The sequence below is a fragment of the Dromiciops gliroides genome, chromosome 5 (assembly GCF_019393635.1).
Source record: "Dromiciops gliroides isolate mDroGli1 chromosome 5, mDroGli1.pri, whole genome shotgun sequence".
NCBI classification, from domain to species: Eukaryota; Metazoa; Chordata; class Mammalia; order Microbiotheria; family Microbiotheriidae; genus Dromiciops; species Dromiciops gliroides.
This window is the reverse complement of record NC_057865.1, coordinates 34,192,934-34,216,088: the sequence shown is the minus strand read 5'-3', so window position 1 is coordinate 34,216,088 and position 23,155 is coordinate 34,192,934. Positions and strand designations below refer to the sequence as shown.

General features: G+C 37.3%; 1 protein-coding gene across 2 annotated transcripts in view; it reads left to right on the top strand.

The window, feature by feature from the left end:
* Positions 1-23,155, top strand: part of KCNH8 (potassium voltage-gated channel subfamily H member 8) — a 418,936-nt gene that overhangs the window by 242,418 nt on the left and 153,363 nt on the right. For both annotated transcript variants that reach the window (XM_043967854.1, XM_043967853.1), the window contains one exon: positions 19,439-19,596. In XM_043967854.1, the coding sequence (XP_043823789.1) occupies positions 19,439-19,596 (158 nt within the window). The remainder of the gene's footprint in view (positions 1-19,438; positions 19,597-23,155) is intronic.

The window sequence follows — 23,155 nt, the reverse complement described above, 5'->3', positions numbered from 1 at the left end:
AATCTAAATGGCCAAACAATGGAAAGATGCTGAGTTACAACATGTTGTCAACAATGACTTTTTGCATGAGAAGCCATTTAAAAGATTTATATGCAACATATATATCCATAAAAGAACATGGACTGGATTTGGAGCAAGAGCCAATTGAAAGTCTGAGAATTGCACTGGTGGCCACAAGGTATTAAAAGCCATAAAGGAAGGCCTACAGTGCATTGGAGTGGAAGTTTTATGAAACTGTAGACAAAATTTAGAGTGATTTGCGTTGTAATTTATAGATATGAGGGGAGTACATAAATAGAACTTCAATCTTTCAAAAGTATGAAAGCATAACATGGAAAGCATAATAATAATAGCTTGCATTTATGTAGTGCTTTAAGGTTTGCAAAAGGCTTTACAAATATTACCTATTATATCCTCACAACAGCCATGAAAGGTAGGTGGTACTACTATCTCCATTTTACAGAGGAGGAAATTGAGGCTTAGAGTTATTAAATGACTTGCTTTAGATTATACTGATAGTAGGTGTCTGAGACTGGATTTGAATTCAAGTTTTAATGACCCTAAGTCCAGTGCTACTTTATCCTCTGCACACTGTAGTTATGTGTGTATACACACACATGTTTGTATGTATGTATATGTGCACACATATGTGTATATTCACATGTGTATATTCACATGTGTATATATGTGCGTGTGTGTCTGTGTATGCACATGTGTGTGCGTGTATATATACACATGTATATTTAATATGAATATATGGATCACCTGGATTTGATGAAGGTCCATTACTATCCAAATGGATTTTATGAGACCCTGGATTAATGGGACCAAAGTGCCCTTTGCTCTAAGACTTCAAAGTGAAACTAGACAAGCCCTATTTACTTTCCCCAAGAGAATAAACAAACTCAAATACCCCTTTGAAATTCCCATTCACTATCTTCTTTCCTAGGAAGTGAGACCTCCTTGTCTCTGATAATACCCCTCCTGTTTAGCATCTGCTTTAAATTGAGCTGTTAAACTGATTTGTACTGTTTAGCTGATCTACATTTGTAATGGGTTGATCTGTATTATGACAATAAAGTTATTCTGTAACCTATGGGCAAAGAAACCTTAAAAACCCTTAGAAGGAGAGGGTCTCTGAGCTTCCCTCTCTGGAGGGGAGACTCCACATCATCATGTGTTATATATTTCTTCTTGGGACAAAATATTATATTATTATTTTTCTGTCTCTTCTCTGATCTGGTTTGTCTTGTAGGAGATATTAAATTCTCTAATCAGGTTCTTAACCATGCTCTCTGATCTGGTTATATTTGTAGGAGAACATGACATCACATGGGGTCAGGCAACTGGATTTGGGGATCACTGCAGTCTTGGTTCTAAATATACAACATGTGCACTTTGCACTGTATGGGAACAAGTTGTAGGAGATATTATAAGATATTATAATTTTTCTGATCTGTTTATTGATTCTGTTTGTAGGAGACAAGAAGTTTAAAGTATATATTTTAATATTCAACTATATATACATATATGCACACATACATATACACACATGTATACACACACATGTATACATATGTAGGTGTGTGTATATATCACACATATACATATGTAGGTATGTATATATGTATGTATATATAAAACTACTTTAAGTAGGTGACAAATTATTTTTAAATAATTCTAAATTATTGTAATTTTTTTGCTTCTTTTCTAATGCAATTTGGCATTTCTATCTAAGACATAAATGTCCATGGTGATTTTTTCTTTTAAGACAAATCCTTGCAATTTCAAGGTATTTTCCTTCTAGCCTAGTATGTCCCTAATCTCTAAACACCAAGTTTCACCTGAATAATCAATACATAGTTCAGTTAAAGGAAGTAGAACACAGTAATTAATCTTTTTTAATGAATAGTACACAACAGAAAATTATAGATAAAATGTCCTTAATGATTTCTCTATTGATTAAACATTTTTCCAGCTAATAACTAGAAATATTATCAGTCTAAGCATGTTAAACCTTTTTTCTAATTAATGTTTCAAGAGGTTAACTAATATATCACTTGGCATAATCAAGGCTTTTATCTACCTTACTACTTTATGGTTGTGTTATTTTATCATGTTATTGAGATTTCTAGTGTGATTGATCATTTAAAATTTCAGGATCTTCCAATTAAAATCTTAATTTTATATAAATATACAATGTTATCTGCCAAAAGAAAAATGGCACATACTATGTCCTGACTTTTATACTAAGATTCTACAGGAAGTCAAACATATTTCTTTTGAAGAGGTGCAGGATGGGTGCATTTATTTGCATTATATTGTGTGGAAATATTTTGAAATTGTAATTTCATGCACTGAAATTAAAGTGATGCATGAATTTGATATCTGGCAAATACCTTGTCATGGGCAGTAAGTATAAAATTATAACAAAAGCCCATCATAGAGGGAAACTATGCTCTTTAATCCTATAATGCATTCAGAGGTGATGGTAATTTGTGCAAATATAGAGATACAAAGCCCTCACTAACTGTAACTGCTAATGGAGCAAAACCATTTGAATGGCGGGGTAGGGGTGGATGTGGAAGGGAAGTATAGCAGACAGTAGTTGCTGGATGGAACAGCCTTCCCCCCAGTCCCAGGGAGTTTGGTTCTTGCTCCCCGAAGAATTGAGAGGTGGCAATGATGGTTTGAGAGAGAAGAGTTGAAGCATTCATTGGCACACTGGGGATAGGGCCCAGTCAAGGTGCAAGAATGGTGGTCACTATGGAGAAGCAGATCTTGCCTCAAGGAGAAAACAGAGCTGCTTTGCTTGCTCTACCTCTTTTGGTTGGGAAAGAACGGTGTTTACCCTGGGCTGCTTATTGCTCTGTACAGATATAGATCAAAAGATAAAATATTGGATATTAGAAAACAAAAAACATGTATTCATATTAGTAAAATGAATACATGACCCTCTTTAGTAATTTTTCACAAGTTCCTAAATGGAGAATCTTTGTTACTTCAATTGTCCAGACCAGCGAGAGTAAATTCATCAACTAGTAGGATATCCTTTATAAAGGAACTTTCTATAATACCATTAATGTTAAAATAAAATAAAATAGTGATAGCTGGCATCTAACACTTACAAAAATCACAAGATATCTACATGCATTGTCCCATCTGATCCTTGCCCTAGTATTGTTAGTAAATTATATATGTATACACACATATTTATACATATACATACACATATATACATATATTATTATGATGATGATCTCTGTTTACACAATTGGAAAACAAGATTGGAAAAGAGGCTATGAAACACTTGTCTATGGAAATGTGGTCAACAGATGGTAGAGATAGACAGAACTTTTCAAGCACTAACTAAATTCCACATACTTGGTGCTAAGGATACAAATATGAACAAGACAGTACTTCCCCCAAAGGAACTTACATTCTAATAGAGGGTGACAATACATAGTGAGGAGGTGGAAAACAAGGGAGGGAAGACAACTGATAAGACACCAAAGGAGTGAACTGAGCTGCTAGTAAAGGGAGCATGGCTCTTGTCCCTAATGAGCTACTAGTCTGGGCTAAGAACTTACAGATCAGAAAGGCAGGTCCCAGGGCTAAGGCAAGGGCAAGATTCCTTGCAAGGAGGCAAATAATTTTGAGAAGTGACCTGAGCATGAAGTGAATCAGGGGCTCTTTCCACTATAGCATACAGCTTCTATCACCTTAAAAACAATCATAAGGAAATAAGTAAGTAATTGAATGAATAAATGGATGGGTGGATTAATTTAAAGCCCCATGAGACTCATATTCATTGCATCCTAAAGTTTGTCCCAAGGGATATATATCTATCAGTCTTTCAGTAGGACCACATTGTATCCCTAGAAGCGGAGCAAAGAAAAGCAGTGGGAAAGGACTGTAGTAGGCTGGGTACTCTCCCTAAGTTCAGCACCTGGAGGTGGTTTTTGTCTTTCTAACACCACCCTAGGCTGATTATTCCTTTTCCCTGCATGACTTTTATTTTGCAGCTGTTGCATTATGACCAATTTCTAAATCTCTCAGAAATCAGAAATCATCCTAATGCCTCCCTTACACTTTCCCAGACTCTTCATTTACAAAAGCAGAGGATTTGGCAACCATGAACTGAGCCAAACAGAGCTTGGTAGATGGAGTTAATTTTTACCATCTACCCCCTACTGCCACTGCCAAACATATGCAGACAGAGACACACATATACATACAATACCTAGTCCTTTCAGTTGTAAAAGAATCATAAATTTAGACTTATACGGCCTCAGAAGCCATTTACAGATACTTTTTATGGATGAGAAAACTAAGGTGGGGGGAGGGCACCATGTGACTTGCATGAGATAACACATCATAAATTATAAAGGTGGAATTGGTATCAAGGTTGTTTGATCCCAGAGGTAGCGCTCTTTCCACCATAGCATTAGATTATAAGTTCCTGAGGACAGGGGCTATTTTTATCTTTTGTTGTATCCCTAGCACTTGTCATAGTGCCTGACATTTAGTTAATACTTAACAATGGGGGCAGCTAGATGGCACAGTGGATAGAGCACCGGCCCTGGAGTCAGGACTACCTGAGTTCAAATCCGGCCTCAGACACTTAACACTTACTAGCTGTGTGACCCTGGGCAAGTCACTTAACCCCAATTGCCTCACTAAAAAAAAATTAAAAAAAAATACTTAACAATGCTTTTTGATTTGATTCTACCAATATGAACCTTCTGATGGTAATATAACTGTGATTCAAGGAAGGCTCTAAGTGTTTTGTCTTGAGTTCTTAAGGGCAGAGTCAAGTATAAAGAAGAAGGAAAAGTATTTAGAAATTAAGGGATGGTTAGTCATGTTTCTCTTTGTAGCACTGCGTGTCAGTGTATCCATATACCTGTGGGAGTGTTTGCTTAGGTGTGAATCCCAAGCAAAGGAGTGGCAAATGGCTGGCAGATGTAAAGGATTTGGAGGGGAAGTGGCCAGTTAGGATCCTGTTGGAATTAGAGCTCATAGAGTTATACTTTTGAACCTGTCTCTACAGAATCATGGCAGGGGTGGGGGCCAGGGCTGATGGCTATTGTAACATAATTAGATGGAGTGAATAGGAGCCTTAAGTGTCAGATCAAAATTTGAGGATTGCGGTGATCAAGCTGGGTAGCTATAAATCTAGCTGTCATGTTGCCTGCCCAGCAAAGAGTTCAGAATATACATGTGAGTGGCAAATCTTAAGGTGTTTGAAAGAGCGAGAACATGGGACTATAGCCAATGAGGATTTGTTAAGATAACAGCAGGCTCCAGGTACCATTGATTGAGGAATTTTTCAGATCAACAACTCCCAGGAAAAGCTGGATCAAGGCTTTTCTGAACCCTCATCAAAGTGTGAAAATTCTATCCTCTATGTTATTGTCTACCAATTATTTCATAAATGAGAAGAGATAATGAGATAATATTTATAGAGTACTTAGTAAACTGTAAAATGCTATGTAAATGAGAGAAATATTACTATCATGGTGGTTTTCAAGAACTTTGATTCTCATCTCTAATGAGTCTCATCTATAATGAAAGCAATAGGACTGAGGGATAGGGCTCTGTATCCCAATTTCTTTCATATAGAGGACTCCTGTGTTAGGAAAATGAAGGGGTTGAACTAAATGAAGGGACCTTTACAATCCCTGCCAGTTCTACATATATGAATAAATGTTTAAAAATGGGTAGAGGAATAGTCTGAACCTTGAATTAATTAGTATAGTGAACTCCTTGGTAAAGGAATTCCTACCAATTCAGGTTGGCACCTTCTCTGTTACTTCTCTGTAACTCTGTAATTTCTAGTCTTAGTAAGTTGCCTGGAACCTATCTTCTTAAACTATGGGTCATGACATCACATGGGGTCAGGCAACTGGATTTGGGGATCACTGCAGTCTTGGTTCTAAATATACGACATGTGCACTTTGCACTGTGCTTGCTGTCATGGGGCCTACATAAAAATTTCATGGATGAAAAGGAATCATGAATGGAAAAGTTTAAGAAGTCCTTGCCTTGAGTAGAGGTCTCAAATCACAAGTTTAGCACTCCAGAGTCTAGCCATACCAAAATTAAAATATAATTGGGAAATATTTAGGAAAAACAAATAAAAATACAATAAATCATAGAGAATGTTAATATGTTGTTTTCTAAGTCAATATGCTGCCTGAAAGGATCCTTACTATGGTTCGGTGGTTTCTATTTGAGTTTGACACCACTGGCCTAGAACACTTGAGATATTAAATGACTTGCCCAGAATCATACAACAAATTTCAGATATTGGATTTGAATTCAGGTCTGCCTGACTATGAGGCTACCAGGGCACCTGGACTTATTACATAGCAAATCGTTATGTTCCAAATGAGAGAAATGATTATTAATAACCAATAATTTGGGAAGATACAGAGTTCTCCCTCTTTTCTAAAGTCCTGAATTCTAAAAGTGAAAAATTCAATCTCTTGAAGGACATTACATGTATTGAGATTGAACTACTTCTCCCAATCTTGATCAGACCCTACCCAACCTTAGAAGCAATTTAATCTAAGGTAGGGAAACCCATTGTGTTCCATTCAGGTTTGGGTGGGGATAAAGTCTTTGATTAAATTGCCCAAAGCTAGAGGTGGTCTGGATATAGAGAGAAGAAACTCTGTCCAAGATTGACATGATATCACTCTCAGCCCCACATTTTAATATATCCCACCTTCCATTGTGTTAACCAATCAGTTGATTGCCACTCTTCTTCCAAAAGAACATATAAGCTCTGAGCCACCATGTTTGTTTTTGGTCAAAGAGAAATGGGCAAATGACCATGCTTTTATTAATAATGTGGCACCTTATTAAGAAAATTCTTAAATTACCCAGAAAGAATGTCTCTCAACCCTTTTTAATTGTCATATGTAGAAGTTGGTAATTTCAAGAACTTTTTAAAAAATTTTCATTTATAATAAGTAATCTCGACAAGTGACCCTCAATGAGTCTCCTGTATTTTATGCTCCAGAGTGATTACCCACAAGGTGATCAAATAAACCACAATAGCATAAAACTGTTGGTTATTTCAAAGCTAGATCACTATTTAAGTTTTTGTTTCTTTGTTTAAGACCAGAACTAAGCAGACCAGTTACTACATGAAAGACCGGAGGGAGTGATCCTGGATTTAGAGCACAGAAACAACTATGGGGAGTGTCATTCACTGTCTAGGGATAAGCTCGTTCAGATCAATAAGACTCTGCATGTTTCACCCATGTTCCTTGGGGAGAGCCAGCTCTAGAAACATCATTGGTCTTGTGTGTTCAAGGCTCAGAAGTTTCAAATGTGAAATCAGAGCTGGTTAAATGAGGCACTCAATGGTGAGCATCATGCTCCTGTGGTAAACTGTCTAGGTTACCCCTTCCCTTGTGGTAATACTGACTTGGGCCTCTGCAAAAATATAAATAAATATAACAAAGCTGGGTGTTTCCCCCCTCTTTTATTCAAAAGGTTAAACAAAATTTCTTTTAAAATTCTGAAAACCTGTTAAAAAGATAATATCCATGGATAGAGCACCGGCCCTGGAGTCAGGAGGACCTGAGTTCAAAACTGGCCTCAGACACTTAACACTTACTGGCTGTGTGACCCTGGGCAAGTCACTTAACCCCAATTGCCTCACCCCCCCAAAAAAAAAAAGATAACATCCGCCTTGGAATAGGACTTTTAGTATGATGTAAGCACCTTGAGGGCAGGGACTGTGCCTTTTATGTCTTCAATAGTGCCTAGAACATAACAGGAGGTTAATATAGCTATGTTCCAGTTAGTAGAAACAATGAATCTCCTTTAAGTGGTGGTGTTATTTGAATTAATAATGTATATTTCCATTAGTCTGAAAATAATTACCATGCTTTACATAATTTATCATTTCTAATGGTGAAAATCTGAATATATATAACCACCTCAGGTCATATCATTATTCACAGGCATTGGGACCTAACTGTAAATACCTGTTGAATGAATTGTTTCAAGGTTTTTGAATGACTTTATATCATATCACAGAATCTGAGACTTGGAAGGGTCCCCTAACCAGCCATTTGGCCCAAAACATACATGAAAAAAAAACAACCTCTAAGACAATATCCTACAAGTGGCTATACAAAATAAGTCATTTGTTGTTGTTGTTGTTGTTTGTTCACCAAGAGGACCATGACATAGGGTGATGGTATGACTTGCACTGAATTGGATTTAAGTAAGGAGGGCTGTGCAAGGTCACCAATGTCACTCTCTCCTCCAGAGCCATCTGGGTCCACTGGAAAGATATATATCAGGACAATTGGAGTCAGCCCTGAATGTTTTAAGGCAAATGGGGCTAAGTGACTTGCCCAGGGTCACACAGCTAATAAGTGTCTAAGGTGATATTTGAACTCAGGTCCTCCCCACTTCAGGGCCAGTATTCTGTCCACTGTGCCTAGCTAAAAACCTCCAAGCAAGGAGGAGCCCATTCCCTCTCCAGCCTGCCATGTTTGTCTGGACAGATCTTATTGTTAGTCACATTGTCCTGGCATTGAACCTAATTTGGTCTCTCTGTAATTTTGACCCATTGCTTGCAATTCTGCTCTCTGAGGCCAAACACAACAAGCCTAAGTTTTCCACTATGTGACAGCCATTCAAATATTTCAAGACAACTTTTATGATACCCTGACTCTTTTCTTCTTTGGGTTAAACATCTCTCAATCCACCAAAAATCTTCATGTAATGTAAATTCCAGGCCTTTCCCCATCTTGGTTACCCTTCCCTGAACAATCCACAATTTATCATTGTAAATCTCAAAACAAGGCACTAAGAACTGAGCACAGTGCTTAAATGAGATGTGACAAGGACAGAGCACAGTGGCATTGTCACCTCCCTTTTCCTGGAAATTGTGGTACTCAATGCAGTCTATGGTCCCATTAGCTTTTTCAGATTTTATATCACTCTGCCAACTCATACTGACCTTGCAGTCCACTCAAACCTCAAAATTCTCTCTCTCTCTCTCTCTCTCTCTCTCTCTCTCTCTCTCTCTCTCTCTCTCTCTCTCTCTCTCTTTCTGCCTGGCTTCCTGGCTATGTCTGTCTCCTTTCCCCTCTCTCTCTATCTTCCTCCCTCCCTCTTTCCCTCTCTCTGTTTCCCTCTCTGTGTCATTCTCTGTCTTTCTGTCTTCCTGGCTACTTTTCTGCATCGTTTCCTCTCTCTATCTCCCTTCACCCTCCCCCTTGCCTCCTTCACTCCTCTCCTTTTCTCTCTCCTTCTCTGCCTGTTTCTGTCCCTTTTTCTCTTCTTTCATTTGATTTTTCTTTCCTACCCTCTCTACTTTTTCTTTCTCTCTTCTCTTATTCTCCCTCCCTCTCATTCCCCATCTGCTTCTCTCTTCCTCTCTCCCTATATCTCCTTTCCTCTCCCCACACCTCTAGTTCACTGATAAAAATGTGTATCAGCACATGGCTCAGCATAGATTCTGGGTAAGCTCCCCTGCAAATCTGCCATACTGAAGCAAGAACAACTTTTCTGAGTCTAGCCAGTAATCTTATATAAGAGATTTAATCAAAAAGCTTTGATAAAATGTATGTAAACTCTTCCCATAGCATTCCCCTTATATACTAGTTTAGTAATCCTGACAAAATAAGGGAAATGAGATTAATCTGGCATGATGGATACTTGATGAATCCATACTCTCGAAATTGCTGTTTCCTTTTCTAAATGTTTGCCAATCATCTCTTTAATGATTCATTCTAGAATTTTCCAAGCAATAGAAGTCAAGCTAACTGGCCTATAATTTTCAGACTCTGTCCTTTTCCTTATTTTGTAAATCAGGGGCAGCATTTGCTCTTCTCTAATCTCATGGTTTTGTTGTTGTTTAGTTAGGTACAACTCTTTGCAACTCCATTTGGGATTTTCTTGGGAAAGATACTGGAATGATTTGCCATTTCCTTCTCCAACTCATTTACAGATGAGGAACTGAGGTAAACAAGGTTAAGTGACTCCCCCAGAGTTACACAACTAGTAACTGTCTGAGGCCATATTTAAACTTAGAAACATGAGTCTTCCTGTCCAGGTCCAGTGCTCTACCTAACTGCCCCAATATCATGGTAACTCTTCCATTTTTCACAATATATCACTGACAATGGATCAACAATCACATCACCAATTCTGTTTCCTCAAGGAAATAATTCATCTGAACCAAGTGACATGAATTTATCAAGACCAGTGAGGTTCTCTCTTTATGTATCAACTCTAAGTTAATGATTTTTTGTCCTATACCTTTCAGTGCAAAGGCACTTCCTTTTTCAAAGAAGACAGAAGCAAAATGAAAAAGTTAAATAAATGTTGGGACTCATTTTGTGGCAGGATAATAGAAACAATTAATTACTGACCTAGTGTTTGATAGAAGCAGGAATGGAAGCACTTATTTTTGTGGCTATACAGGAAAGAACAGCAGTGACTTGGTTCTTGACCTATTTCTGTTTTATTCTTTGCTTGTTTGTTTGTTTTGTGGGGCAATGAGGGTTAAGTGACTTGTCCAGGGTCACACAGCTAATAAGTGTCAAGTGTCTGAGGCTGGATTTGAAGTCAAGTCCTCCTGAATCCAGGGCCAGTGCTTTATACACTGTGCCACTTAGCTGCCCTTTAACTTCTATTTCTAAATGGGAGGAAAGAGAGGAAAACAAGAAAAATATATTCATTATGTAGTAAAATAATCACTGTCTCGAGTCCAAAAAAAAAAAAAAGAAAAAAGATGAATCTCTAGGAGACATAATACACTGTCATGATATTTGGTTTTCCATAAGTGAAATAATGAAATAATTATTCCAAGGATCACATTTTAATCCAAATATTTTAGAATATTTCTTAAAGAGAGAACAATAATTAAGAAGAGAGAAGTACTTTCAAGGACAAACCAAAATAATCAGGAGGAATGAAAACTTAAAGTCAGCAAACTAGATTTTTCATCTACTGCTAATTATGACTCAGAAATGGTCCGTTTCATGGCTTGACATTGCAAAGGCAAGGTTTAAGTGATGAAAAGCTCTATGTTCCACTCGTAGTCTCACCATGCCAAGAAAATGTAGGCAGATGTCCAAAACATTGCAGGGATGTTCTGTGAAGAATTTTTAAAGAAGCCTAGGCCTAGAGTCCCAAAGTATAGGCAGATTTGGATGGGCTGAAATTCACATCATTTGAGAGAATTAAAAGCATTAAAAAAATAAACAGGTTGCTATGAACCTCTAGAGGTCACCCTTAATTATATAATAGGGTTCTACAATGAGATCCTTAAAGTGATTCTGAAACCAGGGACCTATCATATCTGCATTCTCAGGATTAAACTTTGTGAGCTATTATAAAATAGTCTCCAACATTCAGTGGAAGAGATGTCAAATGAGTCACTGAGATACTGATGTTGTCAAAATCAGATAAAATCCATGGTAATACCTTTGGAACCCATAGGACAACATAGAAAACAACTGAGGAAGCCATTATATAGTGACAAAAAGCCCTGGTTCTAATGAGAAAACAGTGGGAGTAATCTCAGATCTATCCTTTAACTTGATCATAGCCAAACTTAATCAAACTTACTTATCTTTGATTTTAATTCCCCATTAGTCACTATCATCCTGTAATTTTCAGTGCAGAGGTCATTCCCTTTGACAAAGAAAGTAGAAGCAAAATGAAAATATAATTGTCTTAGCCAAAAGTCCAAGAAGACTTAGGGCAAACTATTTAATATCTCTGAACCTCTCAGTTTCCTCATTTGTAAGAGGAAAGTTTTAGACTAGATATACTCCTAAGTTTTTTTTTCCAGACCCTAAGATTTATATATTCATCATTTTAGTCCCCAACTCCCAAGTAGGATTACATATTGTAAGGAAAGAATTTCATCTAGTCTTACCCAATTATTTACAGATGAATAAACTGTCTTGAGGATGTTAAATGACTTACCTTAGGTTACCTAAGTTTAATGTAACTCCTCGAGGTCATGGATTATATATATATATAATTTTAATTCTATATGCCCAGTGTTTAGAGTCATACCTTATACACAGTTCCATGATAAATATTGGTTGAATATCAACCAACCTTATGTCAGCCTATTCCTTTCATAGTCCCTTTCTCTTTCCAACCAAAACCACTTGATGTTCAAATATCCTTAATGTCTTTCCCCTTTGGTGTCATCAGAAATTCCATGTGCTGGAGAGGTGAGTATGGGGGTGGAATGTAATGAAAATATCATTCCACTCATACTTATGATCAATAGCTACAACCATTGATTTTACAACTATCCTCAATAGCTATAGCAACAACAATTCACTAAGGCTCTAAGTTATAAAGCAAGTGCTGGTCTGCATTGGTACAGGGAGTTCTCTCACTAAGAATTCCCTATGCCAACTCAATCATAAGGCTAGTTCACCTCTCACCAACAAGGTTCAGGGGTTGAAGGGCTCTTCTAGGCATCTTAATTAATCACTTTCTTTCTTTTCAAACATCTAAGGTGAGGTAGTTTCATACTCAGTAAATTATCATACTAAATGGTAACTGGCATACACTTACATGTGCATGTGTGCACATATGCAGGATACTAGCATAGGACGAATATATTCTGGAGCTCTGGTTTAGTTTGAGTATCACCCTGATTCTTCCTATTATTTATTTCATGTATTGTTAAATAAAATAGCAAAAATAGAAAATTATTGTTATTTAATAAATAGCTTCTTGCTCTTTGTCCACCTCATTATATTATTATATTTGACGATTAAGCCAATAGGATTTTTAAAATTCTTCCCTATCTGGCATAAAAGCTAGGGAAAAAGAAAAAATCTACAAATTCATGGGATGTCAAATTTAATACTTCTTGACTTTCTAATTATAGGGCTTTCAAGAATATCAAGGTAAAATAATTTATTTTACTTTCCTCCTTTTAATGCCATTTTAATAGTTATTTAGCACATAGGAAAAATGAAGTTTACCATCATTTTTCAGAGCTATTAATAATGTGGCTTTAAAGTCCATATATGATAAGTTTTTAATTATCTGGCATTCTAACAAGCAGTACCTGTTTATCTGTGGTACAATGAGGTCCCCCTGGGGCACAGCAAGATGTCAGAAATGCCTTGACAATCATCAAATAATAATGAATTTATATTCACTGTACTGTAGTTGTAGTATCATAGACACCACTGTGGTCTAAATCTTTAAGAACTTCCATAGAGAATATAAGGTAACCCTGTACTCCAGAACACCTGATCCAAGAACCAAGTGTCATAAAGTGAGGGAAGAGGTGAGAAAAGAAGTGATGAGGAAAAGTCAGAGGGAAAAGGAGGGAAAGGGAAAAGGAGCAGTTTCAGAGACTCTACAGTTATCTTGCATTAGATTTGTGACTTCCCCAATAATAGATTCTTAGAGTTCAAAGTGTAAAGAATTAATTGTGATTTTAGGTTTCTATGACCCCATCTTTGGCTAAAGTTAGAAGCCATGGCATGTCCCCTAGCCAGCCTCAGGTACCACCTCCACACTGGCACAGTGCTCCACCTACCTTGCACCAATGCCTACATGGGCCTGGCCAAATTATAATGATTGGAAGCCTGATGAGGGCAGTCAGGTGACTTAAGGTGTCCCAGAAACTGAGGCGGCTGGTGTTTGTCAATCAGGGCTGCCAGCCAATTAGCTTGGGGCTGTGTATGGGTGACTGCACTGTTTCCTGTGAGAGAGGGGGTTTTCTGGGAAGGAGAAGGGGGAGAGATTCTCCATTCTGGCATGTGAGAGGGAGAGAGATGGGGAGCAGCTATTTTACTCTTTGGGAACAGCTGAGTCCGGTTGGTGTGGTTTCAGGTCATATCATTTTCCTTCCCTTATTGCTTTTTTTACCTTGTCCCTAGTTCTACTAATCCTACTTGTTTTTTAAATTCATTCCTGTTAACAAACCCTGTTTCATTTTTTGAGAGAGGCTGTTGATCTCCTTCATTGCCTCAATATTGCAGTGAGGTGCCTAATTAACAGTCCCCAATTTAAATTTGACCCTTACAAAAGGAAGCCCAGAAACACCTACTTCAATGATATATGAGTAGGAAGCTTCTCTAGAAAAGACACCCAATGGAGGTGCATCTATGTTGTTGGGTTTTTTCTCCTTTAAGACCTCTAATAAGATGGAACCCATTACGTCCTGAGACAGCCCATTCTACTTTGAGAAAGCTTTAGTTGTTTGAAAGATTTTCCTTGTATCAAGTCACTCCAGTTCAATTTCCATTCATTTCTCCTAGTTCTGCCCCCTGGGGTCAAGCAGAAAGAGTTCAATCTTTCTTATGTGTGACAACCTTTCAAATATTTAATGGCAGCATCACACACCCTCTAAGCCCGCTCTTGTCTAGGTAAAACAGTGTGTTAGGGTAGATAGCCAGCCATAGATTCAAGAAGACCCAGGTTCAAGTTTTGTTCTTGATAAGCAAGTAATATAACACCTCAATGCTCACTGACCAGTTTGTAAGACTATAAGAGAGGGGAAGAAGAAGGAAATAAACCTTTAGTAAGTGCTAACTATGTGCCAGGAACTGTGTTAAGTAATTTACAGATGTTACATCTGATATCATGAAATATTAGTTGTAAATCAAATGAGATATTACTTGTAAAACAGCTACCAATCTGATTTATATTTCTAGAGGGAATCATTGACCTGGAAAGCCCTAAACCAAAAACAAAAACACAGATTTCATTTAAAAGAGACACCAAATGAAGTGATTCCATTCCTTTTGCTGACTGAACACAACTTTGCCTTCTCATCCAGAGTAATTCTTGTCCATGTTTTCTTATAAATACTCAATAAAGGGTCAACCCAACATTCTAGAGGCTTTCTTTCTTGTTCTGTGTAAAGAGATACTAATTTGCCATGAGAACTATGCCCTATTTTTTATTATTCATGCATAGGACCAACCAAATTCATTTACTATTCATACATTTCATAGTCACAATATTTTGCTTCTTTTTTCACACAAGTGCATATGGTCACATGCAGCATCTTCCTTATATTCACCATAGATCCTTCCATCACTTTGTGAATCATTTATAATCTGAGTTTTTCTAACAGTGGGAATATTCTTTGGTTTTTAACTGCTTGTCTTCACCAAGAAGATATGTGTCAAAGAGAGGGCTCTTTGCAGTGGCAGGTATTTTTGGATCGTTGCAGTACCGGGCAAGTTCCCAAATGCAATACAGGCTATTCTTTTTCTTCTCCTCTGGGTCTAAACCATTATCCTTCCATAGCATTTGTCTGGAATCTACATATTGGTAGATTATTTGAATGGGTTGCTTGTTCAGATACTCATCATCACCTGTTTGATAGATATTTTTCATCCACTTGGTTTCTTGACTGAATAGTTTAGCCATTCTCTTTCACATTGCTGTTGATTTCTCTGAAGAGGTGTTTTAGTGTGCTAGAATTCAATGCAAATTAGCAAGATTTCATCTACAAAAAGGAACATCTGAGAATCTCACCACAAATAGGACAGCCTTCTTTTATTTGGACCTTACACAGAACATCTTCCATGACATTGGAAACTGACGAATACTCTTAGGTAACACATAATCTCACTATTTTAATACCTTACTTGGTCTCATTGCTCAGCAGACAATTTAACATAATGATCTCTAGTCATAACCATCATGGAGTCTTATGTGATTTTGAAAGTGCCTTTGTTGTTGTTGTTCATCGATTACTTAGAGATTTTATGTCCCCAAAATCAAGATTTAGATGCCAGGGTAGGGCTTCTGTTTCAAACAACAATAAGTGAATCCTTAAGTTGAGGATTTTTTATAATGGAATTTATAGCATATCTTTTCTTTTAGCTTTACTGATTAATTGTTTTAAGTTGTGTCTGACTCTTTGACTCCTTTGGGGGTTATCTTGGCAAATATACTAGAGTGGTTTGCCATTTCCTTCTCCAGATCATTTTACAGATGAGGAAACTGAGGCAAACAGGGTGAATTGACTTGCCCATAGTAACACAGCTAGGAAATTTCTGAAGACAGATTTGAACTCAGGTCTTCCTAACTTCAGGACTGATGATCTATCCATTACACCACCCAGTCATGTTTTCAGGATAAAGCAATTTGATACAAGTCCTAAAAATGAAAGAAACGCAGGGTTTCTATGGAGCCCAAGAAGCTGGATGATCTTTTTCCCTATCCCCTATTGATGTCTGGTAGCTATTCTTTGAAGATTCTAACATTTTCCATCTCCATATCTTTACATAGTAAGGGAAAACATAATCTTGAAATTATTTTTCTTCAAGTTTTTGGTTTCTCAATAGAGGATGCTAACAATGGGGGACTCCGAAAATTGAGTTTGGGGTGAAATGGGTTGCTAATTAAAACTTTCATGGGCAGGGGGAATGAGGATTAAGTGGTTGCCCAGGGACACACAGCTAGTAAGTGTCAAGTGTCTGAAGCTGGAATTGAACTCAGGTCCTCCTGAATCCAGGGCATGTGCTTTATCCATTGTGCCACCTAGCTGCCCCCAAATTTTCATTTTAATTATAACTGATAACTGATGGGCCAGAAGACTTTATCTTTATTCGTTGCATGGAGTTTTACTTAACAAATCTGGACTTGTCTTACCTGAGTCACAGAAGGTAGTCATGACTATTGGAACCACTATGGAATGAGAAGACAGAAAATCTGGGTTTAGTCCTAGCTCTGCCATGAAATAAATAGCTATGTGATCTTAGGCAAGCTTCCCAGTTTGCAGGGAATAGAGAATTGGCCTCAAAGCCAGGATGAAACGGGTTCAAGTGTTGCCTATAATGAATATGTGGCCTTGGGCAAATCATTTATTTTCTCATTTTTCTAAGAATCTCCAAGAACTCAAGTTATATAAGAGCATAAATTGCAGAGAATCCATGAACCTATGTTACTAAAGGGCATTCCTTTACCTGAGTTTCCTATATGAATGAAATCATAGGCTCAGTCCTTATTCCTCCAGTTTCTTCACCCAACAAAACAGTAATGACTCATCCAATATGGTGATAATGTTGCCTGCCCTACAGCTGTGGGTGAAGTCTTGGACTAGGAGTTGGGAAAACTGGGTTGAGGAGCCCTAGTCACATTGTGACTTTAGGCAATGCACTTCTGGGCCTCAGTTTCCTCATAATTAAAATAGGAGTGTTAGAATAGATGATCTCTAAGGTTACTTCCTTCTTTTAAAATTCTGCAATCTGGGGGCAGCTAGGTGGTGCAGTGGATAGAGCACCGGCCCTGGAGTCAGGAGTACCTGAGTTCAAATCCAGCCTCAGACATTTAACACTTACTAGCTGTGTGACCCTGGGCAAGTCACTTAACCCCAATTGCCTCACTTAAAAAAAAAAACAAACAAACAGGGGCAGCTAGATGGCACAGTGGATAGAGCACTGGCCCTGGAGCCAGGAGTACCTGAGTTCAAATCCGGCCTCAGACACTTAACACTTACTAGCTGTGTAACCCTAGGCAAATCACTTAACCCCAATTGCCTCACTAAAAAAACAAACAAACAAACAAACAAAATTCTGCAATCTGTAATTGACCTCCCAAAGTCACTATGAGGATGAAAAAGGAAAATAAATGTACTGATACCATGCAAATAGAAAGATGTCTTTTTTGGAGATTTAATCATTTTTTCTATTGTTTTTGTTCATCTGAAGCTGTACTGTGCTGCACTATGTACAGTCTGTGTCTGAATGTTGAGGAAAGATAACTGATGAGATTTCTTTTTCTTTAGTAATTGTCAAAAATGTCTTGAATTGGGACCAAAGTTTGATAGAATTAGAGATGGATTGTGTTTTAGAACCATCTAAGCCAACCTTTTACAGATAAGAAAACTAAGTTCAAGAAGTTAACATGACTTGCCCAAGGTCCCAAGGATTGTCGATGTCACAGCTATTGCTGGAACCACATTCTCTAATTCCCAATTAAGAACTCTATCCTCTTTAGTGCTACATATAAAATTAGTCCTATGTTTAGATCTTAGTCTAATCTTCAAATACTGTATATTTATTTCCCGTTATTTCTGGGATCTTATAAGGCAGTAAGTAGTACTTCATTAGTTTCTCCTCTCCTCTATTCTTCAGTGCTTCTAATTTGGCCACATGCTTCCTAAAAGAAGCTCAAGTAAGAAATCTGTCATATGAAATTGCCATCTCATTCATGGGATCACATCAACTTCAGAAAGAACAAAATCAAATGGGACCCAAGGGTGGGAAGTCAGTGGCACCATTCCAAGAAAGCTGGAAATAACATCAGATGCCATCTAGTCCAACCCTTTCATTTAACAAATGAGGAAAGTGAAGTCCAGGGAGGAAAAGGAAATTGTTCATAGTCACACTGAGTAATAAACTATGCTTGACTCCATGCCAAAGCAGGATCAATTACAAAATCTTCTGATTGGCTTTCAAAATTCTATAATTCTATAATTTGCCCTCCTCCACTTTTCCAATCTGTGATCCAGACTCTTTACCGTCACTTGAACAAGAAACCCCAAAGCACAATGCCAGGCATTTTCCCTGACTACATACCTCATACTAGGAATGGTTTCCTTCCTCATCTGCTCATCTTGGCTTTCCTGGCTTTCTCCAAGCCTCAGCTAAAATTTGACCCTCTATAGGAAGCCTTTTCCAATTCCCCTTAATTCTAGTGCCTTCCCTTCAATTGATTATTTCCTATAATTTATCCCATATGTAGCTTCTTTATATGTATAATTGTATGCATGTTCTGTCCCCCATTTACTGTCAGATCTTTGAGGGCACAAGCTGCCTTTCATTTTTATTTGCATCTGAAGTGCTTGCTTAGCACAGTGCCTGGGACATAGGAGGAATTTAACACATGTTTATTGACTGTCAAAAGGCTAAGAAGAAACTCATGCTTTGTGATTTGTTTCTAACCTCCCTAGAAACCAAAGTAACAAATCTCAGAAATGTTTGTTATTTTGATATCAAAAGTGCTCATTTCATCCAAGAAGAGAAGGTTCAAATTCACCTTAAAATTAGCATGAGAAGGATTTGGTAACCAAAGTGTTCCTTGCATGACATTCCCATCAGTGAAGGAGACTCCAGGACCATGGACAATGCATTATGCAAAACAGAAACAATGTTTATTTGCATTAATGGATGAACATAATGCATAAAAAAGGACATGCAAGGTAAAGTGATATAGGAGAATGAACACTGATTAAGAGGAGCTAAACGACCTAAGTTATAGTCCCAGCTTTGCTACTGATTTACCGTATGGCATTGGGCAAGTCATTTTACTTCTCTGGTCTTAGGTTTCTTCATTCATAAAATGGGGTTTTATCAGAAAATCTCTAAGATCCCTCCTAGAGCTAAGAATGGGTTGTCCCAAGTCTCTTCAGTTCTGTTCTGTGTTTTTCTTTCCTTTCTTCACAACCCAGATATTATTTTAAATTTCCGAACAACCTACGTCAGCAAATCTGGACAAGTGATATTTGAAGCAAGATCCATTTGCATCCACTATGTCACAACATGGTTCATCATTGACCTGATTGCTGCATTGCCCTTTGACCTCCTCTATGCTTTTAATGTCACTGTGGTAAGTGAATTGCCCTCCTACCATGTGCTTGCCTATGGCTCTTCATTTTCATATTTCATATCCAAAGTGCAGTGGGCATGAAGAAACTTGCACCCTCATGAATTAAAATATCCAAGTGTCAAATACAAAGTGGATGCTGTATGCCCAGCTCTCCTGAAGGTATCATTCCATCTCTGAGTGGGGAATGGAAGATGCCATGTATTATCGTATAAAATGCTAAAATATTAACTTAGTGGACTATGTTTGAATCCCAGCTCTTCCTTTTAACTATGTGACCTCTGGCAAGTCAAATCATGTCATCTTATCTATTTTATCATCTTCATAATCATTTGAGATGATCTTCAAGGCCCTTCTAGATCTAAATCATGATCAAAGGCACAGAATTTTAAGTCCTATGTTGGTCATTATCATTGTGTGAATAACTTGTAGGTGGCTAACCTGCGTCATTGCAAGTGGTCCATGAATCAACTCACACACCAAAAATTGTCATTTTGATCTATGTCAATGAACATAGCATTTATACAACTTTTTGATGTACCAGGCATTGGGCTGAGGGCTGGAGAAACAAATACAAAAGATAAAGCAATCCCTAGCCTCAAGGAGAAGTCTTAATTTGGTTTCTAACAAAATGTGCAGTATGACAAGTGGATTTTTCAAATAGAGAACAATAAGAATAAGGACAATTGACATTGATATAACGTATGATGGTTTGCAATGATCCCTCCCCTCACAGCAACCCTATGAGGTAGCAAGTGCACATATTATTAGTCCCATTTTACCAATAAGAAAACTGGCTCTGAAAAGCAAATTTCCCTGGTCACATAGTTAACTAGTCAGAGCTATTATTTCAACCTCTGACCATTTTGATTTTAGTTCTAGAATCTTTTAAATTATATAGTGTTTTAGATGCTTAATAAAATTAAGTGATTAGTGAAATATATTTGTACATGTATATATATACATATGTGTGTGTATATATGCATAAATATACATATATATATTTTTTAAAACATTACTAGAAACATAATCACTTTCTGTTATTATGTATTTTCTCAATTGACCAACACAGATAGTACAAGTACTCTCACATGGGAAAACACTAACTATTTTGATGTTGAAAAGGAATCCTCCAACAGGAAAAGGTGGGAAATCCCACTTCTATATTTGCTAATGATTAAGGTGCTTCCTTATAAAAATGGAAACCTTTGAGTAGATTAAGTGACATTCAATCCAACAAGAATGATTAAAACCTACTCTTTATGAGACACTTTTCAAGGCTCTGAGAATACAAAGATAAACATGAAACAGTCCTTGCCCTCAAAAAGCTTATATTCTACTGGGAGGAAGGTAGGAGAATACTATAATTCTTCAAAATATTTTTACCTAAATATGTCAAATAAATCAAAGTTTTAATATGGAATCAAGAATATAGATATCTTTTATTTTAGATAGGGCAGAGGCTATTCTAATTTGAATTTTTATCACCAGTGCCTAGCACAGTGTATAAAAGTAGGTGCATAATAAATGCTTATTTATTGATTGGGTGAAGAAAATAAATAATATGAGGAGGCTTCTCAGTGGAAATTGTACTTCATGTAACTGTTAAAGAAAGCTAAGGATTCTAAAAGACTTCCAAGCTTAAGGGTGGGGAGGGTATATTTCAGGCATGCCAAACTGCCTATATGAAGACTCAGAGGTGGGAGATGGAATGGCAACTTTGAAATTTGCAAACTTTGCAAGTTTTGTTGGGACATTGAACTTGTAAAAGGAAGTGTTGTGCAGCAAGTCTGGAAAAGGGAGCTGAGAAAAGCTCTAAAAGCTCTAAATGCCAAATGAAATGTTACCAGGATAACTTTTTAAGGCCATTGGGGCACTTTGCTTCTACAGTGCTCACTCTGCTAGAAGTCTAAAGGAATGAATTTCCTGCTTCCAAAAGAACTTGCTCCTCTTCCCAGGGAGCAAGTTACACACTGAGAAAATCTAACTCCATCAAAAGTCCTTGTTGGTAGAAATGTATCTCTTCCCCTTCTTATACTGTGGCTGACTATCAACTGAATCTATTTTGGTGACTTTTCATCTTATCTCTGACATCTTGTTATTCATTCAGTGGTTATTTGGCCCTTCCAGCTGAGGGCAGACAGAGGGGGAAATGGAAAGGAGATAAATTCAGACTAGTCAACTGACCACTTCATAGGAATATTTGTGAAAAGGGCAAGAGGGGAGGAAGCTTAAACTACATGATGAGAATATAAGATTTTGGAATGTCCCAGGGATTGCATTTTTCTATAAGATATTTCTCCTTCATCCTCTCCCTAGCATCTCTCTATTCTCTGAATTTCATTCTTATCCCCTCCCCAGAAAGAAATTAAGTACATTATTCATCAAGATTGGGTTAATAAAGGATTTTAAAAATCTTTTTAAATTGTAATATTTTCCCTTTTTTCTTTTAAAATTATTGATACATTATGGTTTTTAATCATTTTCATTGCCAAATACATCCCTCCTCCTCTATCACTCTCATAATGAAAATAAAAACAATCAAGAAGGGGAGGATAAGAAAACAATTCAACAATACTAGCCAATGTCATCAGAGTTTGACAACATATACAGTTTTCAATATCTATAGCCCTCCACCTTCATCAGGAAAAGGCATTTTCTCATTTCCCTTAGATCAATCCAATCATTATTATTGCATAGTGCAAAACAAATTTTATTGATGCCTTTTGTTTTTACATGATAATTTCCCAAATATCTTATTTCTCCTACTCCAGAACTGAACCTTCCCTCCCTTATAGCAATGCAAAACATTGAATAAAAGTGATGAATAAAGTGACTTATTCTGCCCCCATACACCCTCCCCTCTTTACTAAGAGGAAAGAGATATATTTCATCATCTATTCCCCAGGACCCACATTGGTCACTGCAATAACTCAGCATTCCTGCCATGGATGGAACTCTGGGCCTGAAGTCAGGGAGACCTGAGTTGCAATCTTGCCTCAGGCACTTACTAGCTAAGTGATCCTGGGCAGGTCACTTACCCTCTCTTTGCCTCAGTTCCACAATTATAAAATGGAGATAATAATAGTACCTACCTCCCAGAGTTCTTGTAAGGATCACACGAGATAATATTAGTAAAGCATTTAGCACAGTGCCAGGCACTTAGTAGAGGCTATATAAATGATTATTTCTTTCCTTCCTTCTTTTCTTCCTTCCATTATTTCTTTTACTGTACTTTTTGTTTTCATTATTGTTGTCACTGTGTTTCTTATTCATAATAAACTAGCTAGCACTTACATAGTGTTCTAAGGGTTATAAAGGATTTTATATATGTTGTCGAACCCTCACAATGGTAGTGGGATAGTTGCTATAATTGGCCCCTTTTTGTAGATAGTAACACTGAGGCTGAGATTTAGTGATTTGCCCAGAATATACAGCTAACAAGTATTTGAGGTAGGATTTAAACTCTGGCCTTCAGGATTCCAAGTCCAGTGTTCTCTCCAGCATGCATCAATTCATGCCATTCTCCCAAAATGTACCCTTACCACCATCATCAGATAGG